This window comes from Neoarius graeffei, chromosome 10 (genome assembly GCF_027579695.1).
Source record: "Neoarius graeffei isolate fNeoGra1 chromosome 10, fNeoGra1.pri, whole genome shotgun sequence".
NCBI classification, from domain to species: domain Eukaryota; kingdom Metazoa; phylum Chordata; class Actinopteri; order Siluriformes; family Ariidae; genus Neoarius; species Neoarius graeffei.
The window spans coordinates 61728790-61741017 of NC_083578.1; the positions used below are offsets into that span (position 1 = coordinate 61728790).

The 12228-nt window shown below is 41.1% G+C and overlaps 1 protein-coding gene across 1 annotated transcript in view; it reads right to left on the reverse strand.

The window, feature by feature from the left end:
- Positions 1 to 2135: 2135 nt before the first annotated feature.
- kcnc4 (potassium voltage-gated channel, Shaw-related subfamily, member 4) overlaps positions 2136 to 12228 on the reverse strand; it is a 58814-nt gene continuing 48721 nt past the window's right edge. Inside the window, exon 5 of the mRNA XM_060932016.1 lies at positions 2136 to 3084. Within this exon, the coding sequence (XP_060787999.1) occupies positions 3017 to 3084 (68 nt within the window). The 3' untranslated portion in view covers positions 2136 to 3016. The remainder of the gene's footprint in view (positions 3085 to 12228) is intronic.

The following is a 12228-nucleotide window of genomic DNA, read 5'->3' on the forward strand; positions in this document are numbered from 1 at the left end:
AGGTATTAATGCTGAATAAAGTTTATGGTTTGGTCATGCTAACTAATACTAGTAACTAATACTAGTTAATTGAAACTTAAGTAAAGTATTACTGTAAAATATAATAAATGTAGACTTTTTAATTAAATTGCATTTTTATATTTACGTATATTAAGTGCATTAAATTTATATTACATGTAAAAAGGCTATAAATAATGTCACTATTTAGTTCTCCATTTCATTAGTTTTCCTGTCATTTGCTGTAAAATGTCAGTGTTCACAAATAGCTCATGAACCCAGTTACCATCATCCTTAATGAAAGAATAAGACAGAGAGACAGATAAAAGAGATGCATTGAGACAAAGCCGGGGACAGACACAGAGAGCTTAACAATAATTAGAAAGGCTTATTTGTCCTGATTGCTATGGTGACATGTGTGTACTCTGCTGCATTTGGTGTCTGCATGTGGCCAGATAGAGGAAGGTTTTGGCATGGCTCTTGTTTTACACATGCAATCTATGAGAATGTACCAATATACAGTAACACCAGAGTGCATCTCTTCTCTCTAAATTGCACAAGGAGAAGCTTCATAAGGAAATTATAGTTTAGAAGAAACATTCCAGCTTTGTGGATTAGGGAATATTTTATTTAATGGTCTTCCAGCAGAGATGCATAGAAACATGCCTACACGATACAAAATGTTAACAGTATCACCAAGACACGTTATACGGTTTCATTAAGAGTTACTGCACGGTACCATACAATTCTATATGAGAAACCATTTCCCCAAAGCACACACAGTTGACTGGGGGAGGCAGCAAAAACATAAATACAATAGAAAAAATAATCTCTGTTTATGCTTTATTCATAGTTACCATAATATGATATAATTTCATACATTTGTGGCATGATTATGCTCTATAACTATAAAATAATATACACAATAGCCTAACATTACTGTGCTACATACAAGAGTTCTTTTATTTACAAACAGTATTTTTTTATCATTTAAATGTGGGATTCTATGTTAAAATAAAACTAACATTTATTTGGTTCATAAACATAAGGCAACTATGGCAGACTAATAAGAAAAAAGACTAAAAGACTTCTTATACATATTTTAGAGACTATACTTTATATGCTTCTGTCCATGTGTCAAAATATGACTTTTTTTTCTCCATTACATAACAGTAGGCACAGCGGGAACAGAATATATACAGTAAAGGAGGTTTCGGTAGTCCGCTAAGGGTGTACACACACACATACACGTATGGTAATAGTGCTTGGTCCCCTTTCAACCAGTGACATTACAAATGGACATAGAAAATGAAGTGACTGTTTGGATGTTGGACATTTCAATAATATCATCTTTTTTTAAATAAAGGGGCATTTTACTTAATTCTTAAAATAATCCCAATCAAAATGTTAAAAGGAGGTCTTGAGTCAAAATAACTTGAAAATGAGCACTGTAAACAATGATTTGTTGTTTTAACTTAAAAAAGTTAGTACCCGGGCTGCCTTAAAATTTTGAGTTCATTGAAATTAATATAGTAAGTTAACACAATGAGGCGAACACTTTGACTATATGAATTTCATCCATCATCTGTAGCTGCTTATCCTGTACAGGATCGCAGGCAAGCTGGAACCTAGCCCAGCTGACTATAGGCAAGAGGCGGGGTACACCCTGGACAAGTCTCCAGGTCATCGCAGGGCTGACACATAGAGACAAACAACTATTCACGCTCACATTCATTACGGTCAATTTAGAGCCACCAATGAGCCTAACCTGCATGTCTTTGGACTGTGGGGGAAACCCACGAAGACAACATGCAAACTCCACACAGAAAGGCCCACGGTGGCCACTGGGCTCGAACCCAGGACTTTCTTGCTGTGAGGCAACAGTGCTAACCACTACACCACCGTACCACCTATATGAATTTTCTCATCTCATTATCTGTAGCCGCTTTATCCTGTTCTACAGGGTCGCAGGCAAGCTGGAGCCTATCCCAGCTGACTATGGGCGAAAGGCGGGGTACACCCTGGACAAGTCGCCAGGTCATCACAGGGCTGACACATAGACACAGACAACCATTCACACTCACATTCACACCTACGGTCAATTTAGAGTCACCAGTTAACCTAACCTGCATGTCTTTGGACTGTGGGGGAAACCGGAGCACCCGGAGGAAACCCACGCGGACACGGGGAGAACATGCAAACTCCGCACAGAAAGGCCCTCACCGGCCACGGGGCTCGAACCCGGACCTTCTTGCTGTGAGGCAACAGTGCTAACCACTGTACCACCTATATGAATTTTAATTAACTCAAAATTTTAAGGCAGCCCAGGTACTAACTTTAAGTTAAAACAACAAATCATTTTTTTTACAGTGTAAGGATTTTCCCAGAAACAAAAGGCTTCTGATAAGCACCTTCTTCAGTTCCAGGCTGCTCTGCTGTCTCTACAGCAAAGCTCTGGCATGATGCTAATCAGATACAGACCTGTTCCAAATGTTTTTCTTTAGTCAAAACAAATCCAACCTCCCAATTTGTATCACGAGGAGGCTGACAATTTATAGAGCTACACCTACTAAATAAAAAGATTTCATGAAGTATTTGCCAAACATAGGCTCCTGGACTCCTGCCTTATGAGACTATCAATTGTACTGTGCTATTTCTGAAAATATGTCACTGATGTTAGACATCTCACCCCTCAACATGTTGCTGCTCACAAGCATGTGACTATGTGAATAAAGGTTTCTGCAATGTTGTTGACAAAGTCACTACAGATAAGACAACATACAGTACACACAAGTTTGGATGTGCCCAAAAATTAAGTACACTTCTCAAGGTACACCATATAGAATGAGGTCATGCAAAGACATACTGGGATGTAGACAAGTGTGTTGTACTTTAGAGAAAGGGGACTTGTGTTGTGCGTATGGCTGGAACTGCTGGATGAAAGACTGAAGTCCAACAGACACAAATGGATAGGCTCTCTGATGGATAGGATTTCTCCTGTTCATCTAATCATGTCACTTCATGTCATCGTAGTCACTTCTCTCTGGCCATAGCTGGCTGTGGCTTTAAGGGCATCTTTGCAGCTCTCTGCAATGTAAAAAAAAAATAAATGTAAGCTTATCTCAGCCATATGACTCTATATTCACCTCGACAACTTTGTTGGAGGAGGTTATGTTTTCGCCTGTTTGTTTGTTTGTTTGTTTGTTTGTTTGTTTGTTTGCCTTTTCCCAACATAACTCAAAAAGTAGTGAACAGATTTTGAGGAAAGTCTGAGGAAAGGTGGATCATGGGCCAAGAAACAGTGGATTAGATTTTGATGCAAATCTGGATATGTATGTCTGTATTTTTTGTCTGTTCCCAACATAACTCAAAAAGTAGTGAACAGATTTTGGTGAGATTTGGTGTACAGCTTTAGTATTATCCTAGGTTCAAATGATTTGATTTTGATATGTGGCTTGGCGGAGGTATGCACTCTATCGAGTGCCCTACTAATTTACTGTCTACTTTGATGTTTTTATTAGTGTATGACAGGCTTGTAGTACTCCGACTTGTGCCCTAATTTTAAGGACTCGTGACTCGGACTTGAGCACTGATGACTTGGTCTTGGACTCGTGCATTAACTGCATTCAGACTTGTAACTTGGAGATGAGGACTCGGATTTTTTCTAACATGCCTGTGGCAGTGGGGGCATAGTCGAGTGTCAGTCTATGAATGGAGGGCGGAGTCAGGGAAGGTAAGTGGCAGAATCACTGCACCTGATGGGAATTAACCTGTGTTTGTGTGTCTTCCCCAGTGGCCGCGCCCTATAAGAGGAGAGGGAGAGCAGAGGAAGGGAGCTCTCTCCCCAACCAGAACACTTGTGTGTGTGTGTGTGTGTGTGTGTGTGTGTGTGTGTGTGTGTGTGTGTGTGTGTGTGTGTGCGTGTGTGTGTGTGCGAGCGTGTGTGTGTGTGCGAGCGTGTGTGTGTGTGCGAGCGTGTGTGACTGGGAGAGTGTCCTGGATGTCAAAAGCTGTAAAGCTTAAATAAAGGAGTTTAAGAGAACTCAGTTCTGGCCTGCCGTGCTTCTGCGCTCCACCCACCACAGAGTCTTCCTACAGTGGTGCCGAAACCTGGGAACGGAGCGCAGAGGAGAACAGCCCCATGGAGTCCTCCCCCTTCAAGGACCTGATCCATGCCCTCACCACGGCCCAACAGAGCCAGCACCAGGTGCTGGTCGCCCTCCGGAAGGAGCAGGAGCAAAGGTTCGAGGCCCTGGTTGCTGGCACAGCAGAAAGATCGCCAGGCGTTCCGGCACCTACTCGCGTCGGCGGGGTCTACCACCTCCACCGCCGCGGACCCTCCCCACCTCACCCTAATGAAGATGGGCCTGCATGACGAACCCGAGGCCTTCCTTGCTCTCTTTGAGCAGGCAGCAGAGGCGTGGGGCTGGCCGGTGGAACAGAGCGTGGCGCACCTCCTCCCCCTGCTAATGGGCAAGGTGCAGCTGGCCGCGCTACAGCTCCCCGCCGACAGCCGGCTGGTCTACACCGACCTCCGCAGGGCCGTCCTCCAGCATGTGGGGCGCACTCCGGAGCAACAACGGCACCACTGTAGGAAGACTCTATGGTGGGTGGAGCACAGAAGCACAGCAGGCCAGAACTGAGTTCTCTTAAACTCCTTTATTTAAGCTTTACACCTTTTGACATCCAGGACACTCTCCCAGTCACACACGCTCACATACACACAAGTGTTCTGGTTGGGGGAGAGCTCCCTTCCTCTGCTCTCCCTCTCCTCTTATAGGGCGCGGTCACTGGGGAAGACACACAAACACAGGTTAATTCCCGTCAGGTGCAGTGATTCTGCCACTTACCTTCCCTGACTCCCCCCTCCATTCACAGACCGACGCTCGACCATGCCCCCGCTGCCACAATGCCATAATAAATTGACATAAGATATTTCTATCTACATTAATTTTTAAACTAATCTGATGGTAAGTTTAACATTTCCACTAATTTTTATACTAATTTGCACACAAGTGCCAACAGCACAACAATCCAAATCCAAGTTCCCTGCTATGTAGTTCTATGGTGTCAGAATCAAAGCTTTAATTTTTGAGATGCATCATGTTTGTGTAACATGGTTATGTTTTTGAAATGCACACAAGTGCATTTGTTACAATAAAGCACATTAGAGTGTTATGTTTGTGAGAGTGTTATGTTTTTGACATGGATGCTTCACATTAGTGCCACCAGCCTTTTCCTAAATATTCCTGATAGAAGATATCTTTTTTGTGTGTGAATTTATTGTAGGCTATGGTATTGGACATACATCCTCACACTACTCAAAGCTGTCAGTGTGTTTTAGAGAGTGTGCGTGTGTGACAGCTGTGTCATTTGTGTCTGACTCAACTCGGATCAATAGTGAACTCGACTCAAAATTTTCTTTAATGACTTGGACTTGACTCGGACTTGAACACTGGAGACTTGAGACTGGACTCGGCCTCGAGGTTTAGTGACTCGACTACAAGACTGTTAAATGACCATATAAACAGCTGATGGGAATTCCAGCTCGGTTCAACTTACCAGTAAGAGTCAGTTTTTTCTGATTCCAAAACAGATCCTTGCCAATTCTTTCTCCCCCAAATCCAAAGTTGTTTTTTGTAAAACTTTGCTTGTTTAGTAAAATTTCCTCTGCTTTCTGACTAACAAAACAACATTATATTTGGCATAGTGCTCATTATAAAAATCCATTTAAATAAATGTAAAACCAGCTACATATTTGCACTGGGGCGGCACGGTGGTGTAGTGGTTAGCGCTGTCGCCTCACAGCAAGAAGGTCCGGGTTCGAGCCCCGTGGCCGGCGAGGGCCTTTCTGTGCGGAGTTTGCATGTTCTCCCCGTGTCAGCGTGGGTTTCCTCCGGGTGCTCCGGTTTCCCCCACAGTCCAAAGACATGCAGGTTAGGTTAACTGGTGACTCTAAATTGACCATAGGTGTGAGTGTGAATGGTTGTCTGTGTCTATGTGTCAGCCCTGTGATGACCTGGCGACTTGTCCAGGGTGTACCCCGCCTTTCGCCCGTAGTCAGCTGGGATAGGCTCCAGCTTGCCTGCGACCCTGTAGAACAGGATAAAGCGGCTACAGATAATGAGATGAATGAATGAGATATTTGCACTGATATATCCAGTAAGCATTAATATTACTGTGTTGTTGTTTCATTAAAGGAGAATTCAAAGAAGATTCCTGTCCATTTCTTCTCATACTCATTTCCACAAAACACTACATAACATAACAAGCATCAGTAGAGTCATTTCCTCATGCTGCAGATGTGGCTATAAATATTATGCTGTGCCAAACAACGCAAATGTTGAATCACTTTATGTACTTCTGTCCCAGTTGCACTAAAGACAATTAACAGAATATTTATGACAGAGTCATAAATATAGAATATTGGAGAATTTTCAGCAAAAGAATCTGTTCTGATTTGCGAGTAGGCTCCCAATGTTCACCTAAAAGAGTCGACTTATTTGTAACACATCACTAACTGGAACAGACAGCACAAGGTTTGGCTAGTTTACTAATTCAACACATACTTTAATGGTTCACTGTCACTTATCAACCATAGAAATAACGCATACACATGAGTGAGTTTTTTTTTTTTTATAGAATATCAGAGCAAGGTTTTGTTTGTAAATCTGAGCAGTATTCTAGGGCCAACCATCCACATGTACTGATCTAAGAATGTACACAGAGATACACCACTGTTCTGTGATTTAAACCAGAACCCCTTGGATCTCACACACACCCAGCAGAATCCCATCACACAGTGCTGATTAAGGAAGCCTTCAGGCTCACCACCGCTACTTATGAAAACCTATTAGCAACAATTAGTGTATTAGAGGGATGTCACTCAGGACAAGGAGAATATCCATAATTCACATCTGTTTGGTGGTGGTGCTGCTGCTGCTGAATTACAGAACTGACTGTCTGCTCTGCCACATCATTATACTTCCATCACAAAGCAGGCAACCTGAAACTGACAGTGCCGCTCACAGCCAGACACTAATCAGGCAGGTTATTTATACATGAAAACTAGATGTGAATTATACAGCCAGCTCTGGAATTATTAGCACCCTTGTTGAAGATGGGTAAAGACGGTATGTGGTTAATTAGCTAAATCTTGATCTAAATTTAACTTTTAAGTAAAGGAAATTTATTCTATTAAAAAAAAATCAAAACTACATGTTTAAAATGTATCAGCATCCCCACTAATTCTTATGTTTATATTTTACTTTTTTAAGTTTATCTGAGTGATTTATGACCCTGAAGCAGCCATCTATGACTTCCTGTTTCCCTGGGGTATAAATATGAGGTAACACAGAGGCAAAATTCCCTTATCCACTCATCAACATGACAAAAAAAATGTGTTGACCTTCATAAATCAGGCAGTGCTTATAAAAATAGCTACATGCCTGAGCATGCCCATATCCGCTGTTAAGGCAATAATCAAGGATTATTGCAAATAAATTATTGTTATTGCAAAACAACCAGAGATGTAAGGAATCTGTACAGAAGTGTATTTTGCCCTCATGTACTGTGGAGAGGACAGTTAGATGGGCACTGGGATTGACCAGAACTGGGTTCTCAAGGTGGATTTGGTGTGAAAAGAAGGATGGTTAAACAGAAAACAACACAATCCCCACTCTTAAGTATGGTAGAGGATCTGTGATTTTGGGCCCTGGGAATCATATTAGGATGCATGAAGTTGAGAACTGTCACGGTTAGATCTCCTAGGGTTAGGGTATCTCCAAAACATCCACCCAAATTAACTTTCTAAGAAGTAATGATTTACTTCTTAGTAAACCTGTGGAATGAGTTGAAGAGCAGAGTCCACAAGTAGAGGACACAGAAGAATTTCATTGGAGGATCTGAAGAGATTCTGTATTGCGGAGTGTTCTCATACTTTTTGTTCTGCATTTTCATCTCATCAAGTATTAATAGGAGAAGACTCAGCTGAGGTTGCACAAAGTATTAAATGAAGGGATGCCAATAATTGTGTCACATGTGAAAAATATTTTTAATATTTTTTTTCTTAGAATAAATTTATGCTAGATTTCTTTTTCATATTTTCAGTGTGAGATTAAGCTAACCACACAGACATTGCACATAATCTTTTTTTATGGCTTTACCCATCTTTACAAACCATCTTTGCCAATAATTCAGAAGCCGAATGTCACTGTGACATACTGGTGTTTCATCATTTCTTGATGGGCAAGAAGAAATAACTGCAATGCCTTCTACAAGCTAAAAATCACAGTGGATAGACAAGGATGAGAATGGAAAGTGATTGAGCCACAATTTGGGCTATATATGAAATACTGATCCTTAATAGTATATTTAGTCGCTATCGCTGAGTTAGGACTAATAATAAAGTTTAATATAAAGGTTTCAACTTGAAATAGAATTCACTTGGGCTGCCCATCCTCTCAAATCCTACAGCCTCCATCAGCTTTATTTTCAAATGGAATACATTTCACTGTTCTCATATCAGAATTTCAATCAATGGTAAATGCATGCATCCATCCATCCATCCATCCATCCATCCATCCATCCATCCATCCATCCATCATCTGTAGCCGTTTATCATGTTCTACAGGGTCGCAGGCAAGCTGGAGCCTATTACAGCTGACTATGGGCGAGAGGCAGGGTACACCCTGGACAAGTCGCCAGGTTATTGCAGGGCTGAAAGAGAGACAAACAACCATTCACAGTCAATTTAGAGCCACCAATTAACCTAACCTGCATGTCTTTGGACTGTGGGGGAAGCCCACGCAGACACAGGGATAACATGCAAACTCCACACAGAAAGGCCCTCTCCGGCCACTGGGCTCGAGCCCAGGACCTTCTTGCTGTGAGGCAACAGTGCTAACCACTACACCACCATGCCGCCGTAAATACATGCAGAGAAATTTTAAATTATGCTACAGTCATAGACTGACTAAAGCATTACAGAGTGTATGATGAACAGTGACTGGCTATTTAATGACTGAGTCATCCTATGCGTGATGTACACTCTATGGCCAAAAGTACGTGGACACCTGACTATTACATCCTTATGTCTTTGTTGAAGAGGCCATTCCAGATTTAGGAGCTGAGAGAACTATTCCATGAATTGCATATACTTTGCCTCTGTAAGTGCAATGTGCACAGACAAGGACCATGCTGGAATTTTCACCATCAGAACATTTCCCATCTGAGAAGCCAGGTAAGTGGTCTAAGAAGAAACAGCAATTCACACAAAATGTACAGAGACAACTGGAAGATAGTGAAGCGCAAATCAGTGCACTCACCTAATCGACAGGGAAAGAGGCAGAAAATGTTTCCAAATCATTTGCATTTGACATCAGGAACACAAAGATAACTTTAAAGTGTATAGCAATGGACAATTTTGATGAGCATGTTATTCCCAGAAGGAATGCAATTTATGAACATAACCATTTTCACCAATATTGTCAAACAGACAGGAAGTTGGTTTAAGCATTTGTTAGAAGGATTTACATGCTCTCTGAACATTATGACTTCAGAAGTACAAAAGATGAATATATCTACCATACAACTGTCATCAGAGTGAGAGCCAAATCAATGTCAGAGAACCTGGCATGCAGCCCTGAGCTCATTAAAAGCCAAAATGTTGAAAATGGTGAAACAAGAGGAGAAATAAGAGGAAGCTAGACTCTCTAAAGGAAAATGTGACAGAGGCTGTAAGACAGATGCTGACAGACAACAAAAAAAGCACAAGATATAAGAAATAAACAGAGGGACAGAACAAAAATGTGCAAGATACAATAAAACACATACAGTGGCATGCAAAAGTTTGGGCACCCTTACTGAAAATGTCTGTTACTGTGAATAGTTAAGTAAACAGAAGATGAACTGATCACCAAAAGGCATAAAGGTAAAGACGACACATTTCTTTTCAGCGTTTTCTGCAAGATTTGTATATTATTTTTGTTTTGTACAATTGGAGAGTGAAAAAAGAAAAGGAACACCATGCAAAAGTTTGGGCACCCCAATACATTTGAGTTCTCAGATAACTTTTACCAAGGTTCCAGACCTTAATTAGCTTATTGAGCTGTGGCTTGTTCAAATTCTTCATTAGGAAAGGTCAGATGATGCAGATTTCAAAGCTGTATAAATTCTCTGACTCCTCAAACTTGTCCCTAAAATCAACAGCCATGGGCTCCTCTAAGCAACTCCCTCACATTCTGAATAATAAAATAATTGATGCTCACAAAGCAGAAGAAGGCTACAAGAACGTAGCAAAGTGTTTTCAGGTAGCTGTTTCCTCAGATTGTAATGTTATTAAGAAATGGCAGTTAACAGAAACAGTGGAGATCAAGGTGAGGTCTGAAAGATGAAGAAAACTTTCTGAAAGAACTGCTCATTGAATTGCTAGAAAGGCAAATAAAAAATCCTGTTTGACTGCAAAAGACCTTCAGAAAGATTTAGCAGACCCTGGAGTGGTGGTGCACTGTTCTACTATGTAGCGACACCTGAACAAATATGACCTTCATGAGAGAGTCATCAGAAGAAAACCTTTCCTGTGTTCTAGCCACAAAATTCAGCATCTGAAGTTTGCAAATGAACATCTAAATAAGCCTGATGCATTTTGGAAACAAGTCCTGTGGACTGATGAAATCAAAATAGAACTTTTTGGCCACAATGTGCAAAGGTATGTTTGGAGAAAAAAGGGTGCCAAATTCCAGGAAAAGAACACCTCTCCAACTCAGCATGGGTGTGGATCGATCATGCTTTGGGGTTGTGTTGCAGCCAGTGGCACAGGGCACATTTCATTGGTCGAGGGAAGCATGGATTCGAATAAATACCAGCAAATTCTGGAAGCAAATATCACACCATCTATAAAAAAGTTGAAGTTAAAAAGAGGATGGGTCCTACAATAAGACGATGATCCAAAACACACCTCAAAATCTACAATGGAATACCTCAAGAGGCCCAAGCTGAAGGTTTTGCCATGGCCATCACAGTCCCCTGACCTAAACATCATTGAAAATCTGTGGATAGATCTCAAAAGAGCAGTGTATGCAAGACAGCCCAAGAAACTTGTAGAACTGGAAGCCTTTTGCAAGGACGAATGTGTGAAAATCCCCCAGGTAAGAACTGAAAGATTATTAGCTGGCTACAAAAAGTGTTTACAAGCTGTGATACTTGCCAAAGGGGGTGTTACTAGGTACTAACCATGCAGGGTGCCCAAACTTTTGCTTCAGGCCCTTTTCCTTTTTTTTAATTTTGAAAATGTAAAAGATAAAAATAAAAAAATGTTTTGCTTAAAATATAAAGGGAATGAACTTTATGCCTTTTGGAGATCATTTCATCTTCAACTTGCTTAACTGTTCACAGTAACAGCAATTTTGGCCAGGAGTGCCCAAACTTTTGCATACCACTGTAATCAAGAAGGACATCGCATCACTAAAAATGCAGAATGCCAGAAAGTGCAAAAGCTGGCCAACTTGCAACAGTGTTCCACATAAAAATAGGACAAGAAGTAACACCTCAGGAACATACTGAGAATACTGGGTCTATAATGCACCTAGGCTCAGTTTAGAGTCAATGTGCACCTGTTTATGCATTGGAGTGTCAAAATTCTCATGAAAGGCAAGGTGATGAATTAATTAACTCTGGATAAGATGCTACAGTGATATCGAAGGAAAATTACAAAAGACTGAAAAATAAAGTACCACTGAGCACAACAAATGTCATACTGAATAATCTACTGATCAAGAGAACAGAATCTGTCAGAGAAAGCATGTTCTTTGGGATTTATGAAATGGGACCCAATTAAGATTATGCTCAAAAGCCATTTAGTGGTCAGGCATGGAGGGTGCCTATCCCACTTCTCGCTAAGGTTAAGCAGGAACTGGAAAGAATGGATCAGCTGGGTGTGATCGAGATCTCAGAACTCATTTGTCAGCATGTTCAAGTGGTGCCAGTCAAACAATGGAGACATCAGGATATGCACTGACTTAAAACAACTTAATGAAGTTATCATACTTGAAAAGTATGTGCTGCCAACACTGAATGACAGTCTGGACATTGCCAGTGGATTCTGGCAGATTCCATTGCATGTCAGCAAGAGTCTGACCATATTCATTACTGCTTTTTTTCACCCAATACTGTTTTTGTCATTTGCCTTTTGGTATTACTAGTGCATCAGAGATCTTTCAGAAAAGAGTGAAG